Source organism: Corvus hawaiiensis, chromosome 1 (genome assembly GCF_020740725.1).
Source record: "Corvus hawaiiensis isolate bCorHaw1 chromosome 1, bCorHaw1.pri.cur, whole genome shotgun sequence".
In the NCBI taxonomy this organism is placed as follows: Eukaryota; Metazoa; Chordata; class Aves; order Passeriformes; family Corvidae; genus Corvus; species Corvus hawaiiensis.
Genome location: NC_063213.1, coordinates 68,369,912 through 68,385,360, shown reverse-complemented (window position 1 = coordinate 68,385,360; position 15,449 = coordinate 68,369,912). Strand labels below are relative to the sequence as shown.

The 15,449-nt window shown below is 41.7% G+C and overlaps 1 protein-coding gene across 4 annotated transcripts in view; it reads right to left on the bottom strand.

Moving 5' to 3' along the window:
- The window catches only part of F13A1 (coagulation factor XIII A chain), a 61,341-nt gene that overhangs the window by 20,749 nt on the left and 25,143 nt on the right, over positions 1-15,449 (bottom strand). For all 4 annotated transcript variants that reach the window (XM_048309847.1, XM_048309839.1, XM_048309834.1 and 1 more), the window contains exons 5-8: positions 13,901-14,019; positions 8,149-8,256; positions 5,477-5,651; positions 1,641-1,779 (exon numbers count right to left, since the gene is read on the bottom strand). In XM_048309847.1, coding sequence (XP_048165804.1) covers positions 1,641-1,779; positions 5,477-5,651; positions 8,149-8,256; positions 13,901-14,019 — 541 coding nt within the window. The remainder of the gene's footprint in view (positions 1-1,640; positions 1,780-5,476; positions 5,652-8,148; positions 8,257-13,900; positions 14,020-15,449) is intronic.

Genomic DNA, 15,449 nt, shown 5'->3' with positions numbered 1-15,449 from the left:
TAGACTAGACAAGTGGACAGCAAGATATATTGAAAAGTGGCTGAAACGCTGGGATCAGAGGACTGTGATCAGTAGTGATCACCCCAGCTGAAGCTTAGTCATTAGTTGTGTCCCCCAGGGGTCGATACTGGGTCTGACGCCATTTAAGAGCTTCATTAATGACCGGGGTTATGAGACCCGCTGTACCCTCTGCAAGTTTGCTGATATAGAAACCTGGAAGGAATGGCTGATTCAACACAGACTGTACACGAGGAGAAACTAAGGCAGCTGGGACTGTTCAGTCTGAAGATGGGAAGGCTCAGTAGGATCTTATCCTTGTGTGTAAATGCCTGATTAGGGAGTTGAAGGAAAGAAGACAGAGCCAGACTCTTCTCAGTAGCCCAAGCACAGGACAAGAAGCAATGGGCACATACTGAAACATGGAAAAATCAGTCTGAGGATGAGGAAACACTTTTTTTTACTGTGGAAATGGCTGAGCACAGGCACAAGTTTCCCAGAGAGGTCATGGGGTGTCCATCCTCGGAGATACTCAAAGCCCAACTGGACACAGACCTGAGCAACCTGGTCTAGCTAACTGTGCTTTGAGCAGGAGGGTTGGAGGACTTTCAGGGGTCCCTTCTAGTCTCAACTATTCTGTCATGCTGTGACACAAGTGTCACATGTAAATGAATCTGCTTTCCTTAGATTTTCTCTTGATTATAGAATTCACATAAAAGATGTCACAGCAACAGGTTCAGTCATTTCCTCTACCACATAGTGGGTTTATTACAGTTTTTAATACAAAGAATTCCACAGATTAAGTTATTAATGAAACAGGCCGATGAGCTGCTCTGCTAATGAGTTGAAGATATCACTGACACAAGTCAGGTATATTAACATTGAATAGGACAAGTATCTCCTGAATATAGGAATGTAGAGGTCACATTCACTGCTTCACTCTGACGAGGAGAGGCTTGAGGGCCAATATCCCACACAGCATATAATCAATACATGCTATACTTCTCCTGTCAGACAGAAGACAGTAAGAGTTTGAAGTGCCAGTTAGAGGACTGCTTTCTCAAAAAGAATGTGTAAACTCCTTCTCTCGGCCCTAGGGAGTTTTCATTTTATAAATCTGGTGATAGCATTTCAGTATCTTGTATGATACCTTGACTTGTTTCTTTTTCAGCTGAACTGGGTTTATTTTGGAAAGCACCTCTTTGCAACAGTGGCTGTGTGCACACAAAGTAATACCAGTCTACAAATGTGGAAACTGGGCACAAGCAGATCAAGAAGGGTGTTTTTCCATAGATATTGAGGTACCTCTTGGAGCCTGGCTCCAGAAGAATAGAAGTGCCCATTCTACCCCCTTCCATTTTTAGAAACAGCTTGTCTGTAAGGAGCACAAGCCCATTCCAGCTCTCAGAATGCTTAAATGTGCAATGTATGGTAACATTAATAGCAGGATCCCCCAGGGTTTGCCTGTTTACACAACAAGGGCTTCATATTAGTCAGCCTACCAACAATCCATTCATTCTGTTTCACACCAGCCAGCAGTGTTCTTCAATGTACAGAGAAATAAATACAACATAGGTATTGCCATCATGTTTTTTACTACTTTTATCATTGACACATTAAAGGCATTTTCCAGGAGGACTCACCAGACAGAATCTTTTGTAAGTCTGGTGTCCACTTTTCCTTCGTCATCCAGAAAGAAGTCCAGCCGTAAATTGGCATTGTTGTCATGGGCAGAAGAATAGTTGGTAACGAGTCTTGCAGGTATCCCCAAGCATCTCAGAACTGTGGCAAAGACAGAGGTATGCTGAGAAGGGCAAATACGAAGACTGCGTTCATGGATGACAGGATGAGAGGACAGAAATATTAATAACCAGAATAAAATGGGAAAACTCAGTCAAATCAACCCAAATAATTTCTCCTGTTTTTATATTGCACATGCCAAATATTTTATTTGGTCCCAAAATGATGAGCATTAAAAACATGTAATGGTACAATGGTTATAACCAAAGCATCTGATTACCAATAGTTTTAAAGCAGCCTTTCATAGGGACCACACTGCAGAATTTCAGGTCAAATCTGGGTGCAGTGGGTCAGCTGCATGACCAAATGTGATACAAAGAAAAAGAAGTTTGATCTTGCAAGAAATACACAACATATGAGGTCTCTTAGTATCAGTAACTCAGGAGAATTATGAGATTATGCTAAAAAGAAAAGTAATAAAAAAGTATCTCCTTTTGATTGATTTGGAGTTTTCCTGTTTGATGTCTGCTGTCAGAAGGGATCTGGAGAACACAAAGAATAAAGCAGAAAATTATTGATAACAATGGGGAAAAGCTGCATTATTTGCAACTGAAATGACAAGGTTTGACAATCTGAATAAAATGTACTACATAATTCATATTCCCCACTAAGTAATAACATTTTGGAGTCGATAGTCCCTCCCAATAAAAGACCTTAAAAGGAGGATCAAAAAAAAGCCCCTAGCCCTAATTCTCACACCATCACAATAAAGCACTCATGACCCTTCTTACCGTTTAACAAGCGGTAAATTTAAGAAATGTGGAAAAACCATGGAAATGCTACAGCTATGTCTGTGGTCTGCAAGAGTGCATCAATAGGCTTCTGTGTTTGTTGTGTACCCTGGCTGATAAATAGGCATGGAGCACGTCCCCAGGTTAGGGGAGTGGGTCTGTGGGGTGACACATCATCTCAGCTACTCCAGATGACATTTTTTGTCTCAGCCAAAAAAAGTTCCTGGCTTTCAATTTAGGAGCCAACATGGTATGGGAGAAAACAGAGGGTGAGGGGGTTTTGGTGGTTGATAGGGTTTGTTTTGTTTCTTTTGGGGTTTTTTTGGGTTTGTTTCTTTTGGAGGGGCGGGGTGTGGTTTTTTTGTTGGTTTGTGGTGGTGGTGGTTTTTGGGGTGGATTTTTTGTGGGGCTGTTTGTGGGTTTTTTAAGGAAAAAGGTTTATATTGAAAATCCTACTTAAAAATAATTCCAATGCTGCAGAGTTGAACAGCCCTGCTGCTACTGCTGCGTTATGTGTATTCATTACTGTCACTACTGTGACTCCCAATGAAGTGTAACACTGCACATTCATTCCAAGTTCCTGGATGACAAATTACCTGGATGCATCCAATACCATATGTACCTATTGATTAAACTTAATTCAAATGCCCTCCCAGGCTTCCAGCACATGAGCCATCAGGGCTCATTGGAAATAATTTGTCTGACAATTTCAAGATTAATGACCATTTTTTGGAATGTTTTTGCATTTTTATCAGATGAGTATCTGGAGTGTACAATATAGTAACCTTGGAAAGCTGGACTGGTCACAATGATAAAATATTGGCAGCTGAGAGAGACTCAAAAACACCTCAAAACAACCCTGATAGTTGCACATGATTGATTGGACCTTCGCTGTCCTCTGTGCAGTGGTCAGCAGCTGGATGTGTCAGTGGCTATCATCAGGTCAGCCACTGGACAATATTTTCATTTCATAATGCTCAACAAACTTTATACTTTGGCAATCTTAGCAGCAGTGCAAAGTGCCAGGTCTCTGACTTGAGTAACTTAGTCAGCAAACCAAGTCTAGTTTTGCCCCAGATAAATATGCCTCTTCCTTCAACACAGGAGGCTCCGGGCCTCTGCTGCATCACCCCAGTTTTACAGAGGCCTGCAGGCAAAGTATTGAGTAGTGGTGATTCAGGGCAAGTGCGGGGGGAAGGTGGGAGAACTAGTGTATGTGTCTGTCTGTGATCTAGAGAAATCCGGATAAGGCAACGGGCAGAGAAGACAAAGCAGCCCATGGAATCCACTGCGAGGAATTGCATCCATAAGAAACATTTGTATGAACTTTTTTGAACCTATTGTGTTGTGCAGAGGCTGAGGAGCATCAAGTAGAGACCATGCAGCCTCAGGCAGTGAAGGAGGTAGATGTCACCCAGGTTCTTTGGATATGGGTGATTGCTCATTATCCCACTGCACCAGGAATAAAATGAAACATTTCATGTGTTGAAGGACAAAGCATTTGCCAGCACCTTCCCAAATCAAAAAAGAAACCTCTCCAGATATATGAAAGAAACTGGATTTGCACAAAACATTTGACAATGTCCCATACAACATCCTTGCCTCTAAATTGGAGAGACACGGATTTGATGGATGGACCAACTGGTGGATAAAGAATTGGCTGGATGATTGCACTCAAAGACTTGCTGTCTAATGGTCAATGACCAGTGATGAGTGGCACTCCTCAGGTGTTGATGCTGTTCAGTATCTTTGTCAGTGACATGGACAGTGGATCAAGGGCACCCTCAGCAGGTTCACTGAAGACATCAAGCTGTGTGCTGCAGTTGACAGGATGGAGGGAAGGGACGGCATCCAGAGGGACTGGACAGGCTGGAGAGGTGGGACTGTGCAAACCTCATGAGGTTCAACAAAGCCAAGTGCAAGGTCCTACACACGGGTCAAGGCAAAGCACAAATACAGCCTGGGGAAGAAGTGATTGAGAGCAGCCCTGGGGAGAAAGACTTCAGGGTGCTGATTGACAAGAGGCTCAACATAAGCAGGCAATGTGTGCTGTCAGCCCAGAAAGCCAGTTGTATCCTGGGCTGCATCAAAAGCAGCGTGGCCAGCAGGCCAAGGGAGGGGATTCTGCCCCTCTGCCCTTCTCTGCTGAGACCCCACCTGCAGTGCTGCATCCAGCTCTGGGGTCACCAGCACAGAAAGGACCTATTGGAGAAATTCCAGAGGAGGCCACAGAGTATGTTCCTGTCTATTAGCTGATGATGTTGCTAGAAAGTGCTAGACAGTCAAAATATGGGACCAACCCAATGCTGCTTTCCCCACTGGTTTTTATGACCTGCAACACTCTGTTTGCTGCAACACTGGAACTCTTGTTTGACCAAATGTGTTTAGACTTTGTAGCACTACGTAAGTCACAAACTAGGCCATTGTTTTCTCTATTCTTCTGGCTCATAAACTCCATATAAAATGTTAACAGTGCTCAGTAAACAGGTGCAGGGACAGTGCACCTCAATTTTCCTAGGAGCAGTCTTCAGCAGGTGAGATTTGGCCTTTCTAGAGCAGAAACATGATCACAATATTCCATATTGGGTAGTAATTTAATATTTTAGGTCTAGATGACAAGCACCCTGTCCATCTAAGAATTCTTGACAGCAATGTGGACTATGCTGAAGGACTCAACTTTCTCTCTCACAAACTTACCCTCCTGAGTCACTGAATACATTTCACTGAACGAATAAATAGTTAACAGTTTTATGTGGATGAGCATCTGACCTGAAGGACACACCAGAGGTTTATTTAAAGACCATCTATTTTAGCCATGTATTTTTAAGTATCTCTGCTGTTTACTCCTGAGCAGCACAGAGCTAGGAAGTATTTTAGTTAAGTTTACCTAAAAGCTCTGTTAAGCAGGAACCACATAGCAGCTTGGAGCTTTTCTCACTGATACCTACACGTGTTGAAGACACCAGCGAAGACCCAGCATTGGCCATATCGGACAGGTTGCTTAGAACTGTAATACTCCAAGAGAATGTCCACACTTCCCGTCCAGGCTGAAGGTGCAACACCATAATCATATGAATTATTCCAGGATCCAGCTATCACACCATTATCATCTCTGGAGTTAATCTAAAATCAAAGGAAATGAGCATTAGGGATGTCAGAGACTGAATAATAAAAACCTCCTTAACCCAGCAGACCGATAGGATGGGAGAGAGTGAATATAGCCAAGTTTAGGTTAGAAAGTAAGATAGAAGTGTTTCATTTTGAAGGTAGGACATAAATAAGACAATCTTAAGGGCCATGGATTCTCCATCGCTGAACAATTCTGAATGAAGATCAGACACTTAAATCTGAAATTAAATCACCACGCTGAGTATCCATGTTGCCAATTAACAAGTTTTATTAACATTAAACATGCTTACTGCTATGTACTTTTAATAAATGCAATCAGTTATACACTGATAAGCAAGCCTCAGAAATATTAAGCTGTATTCTCTCCATCATCTGTTCTTCTGTCCATATCAGTCCAGAGATTTTAATAAAATCACTCCTGATTTACAGGAGATTGAAAGGAGAACCAGTCTACTGCTATTTTTAGAGTAGAAACTAATTTCTTTGGTCTGGTACACATGAAAACAAGAAGGAATTTGCTGTGTAAGTTTTCCTCTGGTAAGATTAGACAAAGCAAAGAGTTTTGCTGACTAATGGCTATACTGATAAGCATTAACGAGCAATACATCTCCTAGCTGCAATTTGAACCAAGCCAGTTGAGGCTGTGCAAAAAGCTCATTCACTCTGTACCTTTTAATTATGCTAATGTGGAACAGCTACATGCCAGCCAAATAAATCACAGTTCTCATTTAAAAGCTTTTGGCTGCATTAACTACTGTTTTATAATTAGAAAATCGACTTCCTGTGAACTCTAGGACTGAACAGAGATAAGTATTCAGAGTCATAACCAAAGGGTTAAGGGGTTGTGCCCATCTCACTGGTGTAGGAAACATGCCAAGAAAAGAATCACTTCAAGGACAGGACAGCATGTTGATCTTCAGGCTCTACTCTAACTGAGTGGAATGAGTGGAAGAAGAGAGGGACTCTACCTGCTCTGCCACACCAGAAAGCCTCAGAAGGATTTCAGCATGAGAGGCATGTCCTCAGACTAACTCAGCTCTACCACATTTCAACTTGAGCAGGAATGGGGTTAAGGAACACAGGTGGGACTTCAGAACCTCTTTCTGACTTCTTACTCAGTTCCAGATTTCAATGACCAAACCCTCCACCCAGTTATGGCCTAATTCTGCAGATTAGGCCTAAAGTGTATTGAGTCCTGGATTTCAAATGGTGAACTCCTCCACCTCTCTAAAATGTTTGAGTGGCTCAAAACCTAAGAATTATCCAAGCCCAATTTGGATTCATAAACTTTGTGCTATTCTGTCCTGGGGGCTTTCATAGTCCTTACATGAGGGACTTTTTACATCTACTAGTTCAGGAATGAGGAAACCACATTTGATTCCTTCTTCTATTCAAAGGTCCAAAGCTGTATTCCTGATATCTGGGGTGAAAGAACTAACTGAAATGTTAAAAGACAGAGAGAAGTAGAGGTGTTCTCAGTATTTCTTGCTGAAGCTATTCTATTTAACATGCAAGATTGAGAGGCTGGAGATCCCACTTCAATGTCATCTAAGACAAAGAGTTCATTTTCTTAAAGCCTGGGCAAATGCTATAACAAATGGGTTAAAGGATCATCTATCTCCAGTAGCCATGCTTTGTGGACAGTCTATTTTAGTAGCTGGCTCGGGAGAACATCTAATTACTCTAGCTCAATGACTAGAGTATTATTCTGGGAAGCAGAAAGCATCGGTTCAGACCTCTAATAAGGCAAAAGACAGGACTCAGCCTCTGTGTTCCACATCCTGGATGAGTCTAGCATCTCAAATATTAGGGATGGGACTGCTCTTGCACCCATGACATGATTCCTGGTGCCTGGCAACTGGAAAGAATGGAGGTCTGGAAAGTCTTCTCCTTGGTTATTTTAGGTGCTTTCATTCCGAGTGGGGTATGTTTTGTGGACCTCATGTTTAAGAGGACAATTCCCACAGTGTTTTCTTCTGGGGCCAAAGCAGCCCACTTATATAACTGTTCTCAGCCTGATTAGGTCATTTGGGGCTTGGATCAGGCACAACAACATTCACCCTTGCAGTGTTCTAAGACCCCATTGAGGTTAGCACTGGAGTCCACATAAAGTCCCTCAGTTCCCCATCCAAAATTCCACCCATCATGCCACTGCACTATCCACAGCAGAAATAGTTTTCTCAATTGTATCAGTTACTGGAAAATAAGCACGTTGCCACATAAGAAATGCTTATGCCTGGAGCACAACATCTGAAAGTGGTTTTCCCACCAGTCAGGCACCATTCTCAGGACAAGGCGATGAGCCAACAGAAGTTGCTTGAACTTTAGTGGAGAGAAATGCAATGTCAGACTCCAGAATGCACAATTGTCAGAATGGACAACTGATCTGTTGTGCATTGTAGAGAGCACATCAGGGCACGAGGGCCAGTTAAATCAGCCCGGCTTTGATTTATGAGTCCCTTCTGACACATATTAGGCATCCATTACATACCACTGCTGAGGCAACACGGCAGATTTTGATTGGGTTTCCACGACCAGAGAGCTCCAGTTCTGCCTTGTCCATCAGGAACAGGCAAGCATCCAGAACGTTTTCTTCAAACTAAATAAAAGAAAAAGGGACACAGAGGAATATTTGAGTCTCTTTTTATTCTGGAAAGAACAGGCAAAGCTATTTTTCCTTGTTGTTATAATTGCTGATCAGTTTCAAAATTAGCTGGTCACATCAAAGCTCTGTGTTTAACAATAGAAATTTTCTTCTGGAATAATCACCCATGTGTGGGAAAAAAAATAAAAATGTGAGAGGCTGTGAGGGAAGAGAGTGTAATTTTCAATTCAATCTCAGTCCAGTTTCCAGAAGGTTGAAACGACAACACAGACTTTCTGACAGGACACGAAATTTTAAATGCTAACAAGTATATAATAGCAGGCTATTATAATAATAACTACAAGAAGCTTGTCTACTTGCAAAGGACTTTATGTCCTTCACAGATTCCAGACCTATTAATTTCAGGACTTCTCCAACACAGCCAGTGCATTGCTGGGAAGTTGAACAATAAGTGGTTTGCCAGTGGTAATTTGAAGACACTTGTATTTCAAAGTTATTTTTAAAATCTGTTTAAAATTGACCAGCCAAAAGCTTATTATATAGATTAATCCTGGTCTGCAAAACTTAGACATCAAAAATACCAAGTGACCTAAAGTAGTCTTCTTCAAAAATAGAGTGAAAATGTACATTTTTTTCAGTCTAGCATGAACAAGCACAAGAATGAATTGAGGGCAGAGGTGTCTAAATAGACCAGAAACCATTTGTCACAGAACTTGCCCTGCAATGTATTTCATTTTCCTTAGGAGAAACTGCATAGCAAAGGAAAATACCTCTGTCCCCTGGAAAATGGTAGGAGACAGGGAAATTCACAACAATAAAACAAATACTTTCTAGATACACACAAACTTATATTAACATTCAAAGCTGTGACAGAAACTCCATGGTGTTAGGTTTTATGTTCTGTGCTAGCATCCTGAAAGATATGGTTCATGCTAATAGGATTTTTGCTCTCAAGCTGCTACTAGAGCTGGATTGATTTCCTAGCTCTCTCCAGCCTGGCTTAGGGCTCCTTGGCAGATAAGGCTGTCCTGAATTTTGCCTCCTGAAGAAAGTGAGCAAGACCCCAGATCAAACTGCTGCTTTGGAAGTCTGAGGAGAGGAGCACAAAGAGTGAGGTCAGAGAGCTGAAAAGGAAGCCCCAAAGAGTAAAGACTGCTGCTGATACAGCAGGGAAGATGGGAGGGATAGAAGTGACATCCTAGGCAACAGCTGAGCTCTGGCATAAGCCAGGAAAGGGGAAGCATCATCTTGTTTCACCATCTTCAGCCATTTCCTGGCCAATAGAAGTCCTTTGCTTCTGCCTTGAGGGTGCCACTGGCATATGGATCCTTTTCAGCAAACGTCCTCCAAGGCAGCACACCGCTCTCATTATCACCCACACTTGCACTGCATTACTTTCTCTGGAGCAGGCATTTGCTAATGATCACTTTATAGTCCGAGCATAGCTGAATTCATGGTGTTTGGGAATAGGGAAACAGGGATCAATGTTCCTCAGTGTTTCTCAGAGACCTACTACTAGTATTTTTTCATTTCGTGGAAGCTGAATAATTGCACATCCCAGTCCACTCCCCTGCAATGTGACACAAAGAATGTCGGGTGAATGACTGGGCTGCGGGGATCCTCCTTCCCAAGGAGAATCCTCACAACAGAAAATGTAAACTCTGGGGCCTCACAGCTGTCCTTTCTGGTTCAAATTCCCTTTTCTTCCGGTCTGGCACAACAATCTTTTAGCAGGATCAAAATCTGCTTTCTGCACTTCAAGTAATCAGACCTGGGTTAGATCAATAAGAAGTTTACCCTGCAAATTAAACTTCTCTCATCTACAGTTTATGAGACACTGTCAATCTTGCCACTATATACAGAAAGAATAAAGAGGAAATAAATTGCTGTCAGGGTTGTTGCCTTCCACCTTAACATTTACCAAGTGACATGAATGCTTGTGTAATAACTGGATTAACAGGGAAGAGAGAGGACAAGCTGCAAGGGCTAGCTGGCTTACACTGTTTGCAGTAGTGTAGGATGCAGAGTAGCCTTAACACTAAGGCCAGTTTTGCCCTTCTCAACTATTCAGGGGTTTAAAAAATATTAAAACAAACTAAATCAATTTTCTGCCCTCACTCTTGGCAAGAAAATCCTATCTAGAGGGAACTGGAATAGAAAAATGGCAGTTATAATGCTGAACATCTCTGAAAGATCAGAGGAACCAGAGCAGTAGTAAGCAGATAGTATAGGTGAGTGAACCTGATCCAGGTACAGTCACTGCCTGCTCCACCAAAGCTGAAATGAAAATAAGCCTATTTCAAGAGCAAGGAACTTTGGCAAAACCACATAGGAAAAAATGCAGGTGGAAAATAAGGCATGAGAAAACACAGGTGAAATGCACACAGATGTGCCTTGTGCTACAGAGCAACACATGTAGCTGTCCTGGGCATCCTCCTGCGTGCTAACCTGTTTCTAATAGATGACCTTCCATTTAAACCAAAGTAAGAGGGGCTGTATCACTTTTTGCGCTGGTTGACTTCAGGCTGTGTTTCTCACAGTCAGTTGCAGGCAGACATGATCTCATGTTGCCTGTGGTCTGACTTGACCAAATGCACGTGCTGTAGAATTACATAGGCACAGCGGGATTCCAAGCTAAAGCAGATCAATGTGTGGACATGAGAGAAATCACAATGGCAACAGAAATCTATGCCCATCTGTTTTATTTTATTTTTCTCACAAAACCAAAAATCAACATTAAATGATCAGGATAGCATCCAACTTCTGACATTTTTCAGCTAGAGCATTCCTATGTGCCTAGATGTCTTCCAAAGCCAAATTTCCCCTGAATCCTGCATGGAATTTTCTGAGCGACTGCCTTTTACAGTTTCTTAGGAGGGATCACAGCCATGTTACAAGGAACACCTCCATCCTCATTCACTGAAGCCATGTTTCAACTGTTCTGCTGTTTTTTCTTCCTCTGTCCATGTTTCTTGCCTTTCCTCCTCTTGCATTGATGCTTCTCATTACAGACAGCAGCTATGAGAACCGTCTCCCACTAGTAACCCAGTTTGGAATTCTATGCTCCTTTTTAATTTGCAACCTGAGTTGAAGTTTCCAGCTGTCATTGTCCTAAGCAATTTTTTAGCCTAAGAACATTACCATGCACAAATCTATCTGCATTTCTGTGTATGACCATATACCTTTCACCTCTACAACTCTGCGTGGCCTTGTGCTTTTTACTTACATGTTGGAAAGGGCTATAAATCATAAATATAAAAAGCATACTTGCATGATATATTCATAATATAGGCCTTGCTGCTAGCTTTTACTCACAGCAATGGTCTCATTCCTAACATCTAGAATTGCCAAAAATGTGTCTTTAATGGTTGGAAATGGACAGGGTAAGATCAGGAACATCCTGTTCTCCATTTCACCGAAAGTAAGGGAACCAGCAGAATATTTCTCTGTTCGTTTGCAGATTGACATGCCTGTTAAACCCATACAAAATTATAAATTCCATTAAAGCTCTTGGCCTGGGCCTGCTGAGTTGCATCTGCCACACTCAGCTTTCACATGGGCAGCCAATAGCAAAAGGTGCACCACAGCACAGGGTGGAAATCAGGTCCTCTGATTTCAGTCAACACAGGACAGAAAGTACACGACAAAGGACTATGGAGAGGCCCTAACCTCCCAGACAGAACTACCTCCTAGCAAAACCAAATAAATAATGCAGTTTCTCAAGGGAGGCTGGTGTTTGTGTCAGGAAGATGCCAGATTTGCAGAATATAAGCACCTCAGGCCAAGCCACCATAGGCCATAAACTTAGCATCTTAGGACATAAATCCAGCATCTGGTTTAAGCAGCACTTTCCACCTCCAGCCACTTATTCCTCTCTCTCCTTCCCCTTACATCTGTCAAGGAGTGAATCCCAAATCTAGGAACAGAGCAAGCCCAAGAAATAACCCAGGGGAAAAAAAAAATCAAGGAGACAGTTATTCAGCTAGATCAGCTCTCCTGTCTGAGTCGCTGCACAGCTGCAAAAGCACTTGCAGGGGGAAAGAAGGGCCAGGAGGGGGCATTTTTGGTCAGCTTAAATGCATGCCCAGCTTTGGCCTCAAGATCTGGTTCCACATCTCTTGTATCAGAGGCACCATCAGCTTACGGAATTTCTTCCCCACTCCTTATTTAACGGTTGTTTTTATCTCAGTCAGGAAACCAGTCAGACCCTGCAAATAATGGTACTGACACAGCCAAAGGAATGGTGCAGAGGCAGGAACTCCCTCAGGCAGTGCTGCCGCAGGAAAAAAATGATGAAATTGTACCCTTAAATAAGGAAACAAGAGAGATGTGAGTTCAAAGAGCTCTCCAGGGCAAGCACACTGGAAATCCATCCAGCTCAGGCTTTGAGGTTGTGTTGAGCTGAGGGAGAAAAAGCAAGGCCCCTTCTGCAAGGCTGTGCTAGGGAGGCACCGCAAAAACTGAATGGATCCATCATCAGAGTAGTAGTGAAATACTTCAGTACCTTCTTAATTGTGCTGTTGTGAAAATCCAGGAGATGAGATGAGTTCACCATGTCCAATACCTGTCCATTGGAGCTCCTCTGTGTGACAGCCAGGGTTATAGCTTTGCCCTCATTTTGATTCTGCTTGGCGAGGCCTTTTTCCCATTCTAACACAATAAATTAACTCTTCCATCCCATGGGGATTTTGAAGCTGGTTAATTCTTACAAGAAGGTTGAGGTAAAATAGGCGAGTAATAAGCCTGAGACAAGGGGTAGTGGTTTTAAACTAAAAGAGGGTTGGCTTATACTACATATAAAGTAGGCTTTTACAATGAAGGTGGTAAATTGCTGGCACACGTTGCCCAGAGAGACTGTGGATGGCCCATCCCTGGAAGTGTTCCAGGTCGGGCTGGACAGGGCTCTGAGCACCTGATCTAGTGGAAGGCGTCCATGTCCATGCTGGGGTGGTGGAACCAGATGATCTTTAAAAATCCCTTCCAGCCCAAATTATTCTATGATCCTGTGTTATTGAAGGCACACCAATACCCCACTCCAGCCTGGGGGAGGGTGTCTCCCCCAGACTGCAAGAGGCCACTGGAGACTGATGTTATCAGGTCCAGGCAGAAAAGGGAAAGATTCCCCCAGAATTTAAAATTTTGGGATTAAATGCTAGTTTTTCACAGGAAACTTGTGACTATCTGACCCCCAAGAAGATCAGAATTATTTCCACCAAGTTGCTAAAACTAAAAAGAAAGGTCAAAAAGCAATACAAACTGTTGTTGAAAAATGAAAAAAACAAAACAAACAACTCTACTTTTCCCAAATTGATTTGATCCTGAAGCAGCAATAATGCAGCAGCAGAAATACCTCTGCCCTGTGGAAACCTCAGCTAATGATTATAACTTCCAACAGGCAGCCTCTTAGTATCCTAAATATGCCCCTGAAACAAGGTCTTTAAATATCAGCTATTATAGCATTGCTTTTCTGGATTAGGCTTATACCCACTTCATACAATTTTAAAATGATACCCCTTATCTTTCTGAAGGAGAAACCAATAATGCATTCTAGAGCCCACAGTCTCAACCACAGTCTGGTGTCAATTAAACTCATTTGCTGTCCTACTGAGAGCAGCCAGAGAAGATCTAAACAGCTCACCTGACCGTAACTCCAGCTTCTTGATTTTATATCTTCGACGTTTCCATGGAATACAATACCAACATCATTCAGGACATATTCTTCCCTTTCTTTCTCATCATCCAGATACACGGCATCCACTGCATTAGTTTACCAAAAATAAATGTTAGCACAAGTGTTTAATTTTCATATAGGACAGATAAAACATCTGAGCATATAATACAGTCATCTCTGATGAAAAGTACCCCTCTTCCATCAAACAAAGCATTACTTGCTTCAACAGAGTACAGGAATAAGGAGGTAGTGACCATAGTTAGGAATATGGTACATAACTTAAAAACATGCAAGATGGAAAAACAACTCTTGCCTGTTTTCTCAGGATCTGTAAAGTATGATTAAAATGTCACATCTTATCAAGAATTTTATGATTACTGTGTACAACTAATTTAAAAGTTGGAGCACCATGATGCAATTCCGCATCTGTACAAACAGATCAAAGAACAATTTCAAACCTATTAATGTCAATGGAAAGCAGCTCAGGTCAAGAGATTTAAAGAAAAATCTGTAGCGCATTAAAAAAATGGAATACAGCTTTTATAACGTATTAAGAGAAAGGTCTGGTTGCTTTTTCTGTACATTAGTTATTGAGTGGAGTATCAGTATGACTGACCAGGTCATATGAGAAGAAATTCAAGTGTCTAAGTGAGAACTGGAAGTAATTGGACAAGATCTTCATCAAAACATATACAAAGGGTACATTCTAGATTGGATTTATATCAAAAATCAAGAGCGTAAGCACGGACACTTAACTTGCAAACATGATTTACATATGTAAATAACTAATTATTAACATTCATAAGGAGCCCTGAATGACATGAAACTATTCAGACATTCACAGGTAAGTATGAAGCAGGCCATGATACTGTGATTCTAGAACAGTTGAAGATATCTTTCCAGGCTTGTATTTTGAGACTAAGAGATGCAGCTTAACAGTTAACAGCATGGGAATTAATTAATTTGAGGAAATCAGTAACACGGTACCAGATAGCAAATTAAAGGGAAGCAATAACTTCTGACAATGTGATATGAGCTAGTACAAAACTACCACTCACTACTGTGATAGTAGATTTCTTCAGCACCCCACTACAAATAACTAGAGGATCATTCAACTTTTAAAAGCCTATTGATTCATTGTATTTTGTTGAAATGAAAATCAGATTTTCACTCTCTGGTAAACTTCATCCTCAAAAGCTTCTTCATTTGTCCATGAAACTGCAATTTGGCTGAAAATAAGCTAAATCTGAGCCCACCAAAAAAAATCAGTGGTGAGACTGACATTAGCCTCAGCTAGGTGAAGGGCTTTGCCAATATACACACCTGACCCTTCTGGAAGTTTTGTTTTCCTTGAATTTATATTACTATGTCCATACATATATAAGGGATTATGCATAGATATGTTACATAATGACCTCCACATTGGTGTGCAAAGAATGATAGAGAAGCAGGGGTTAAATACAAGAAGCCTGTATTGCATTTGAGGAGATCAGTGCTTGCCATTATGCTTTATGGC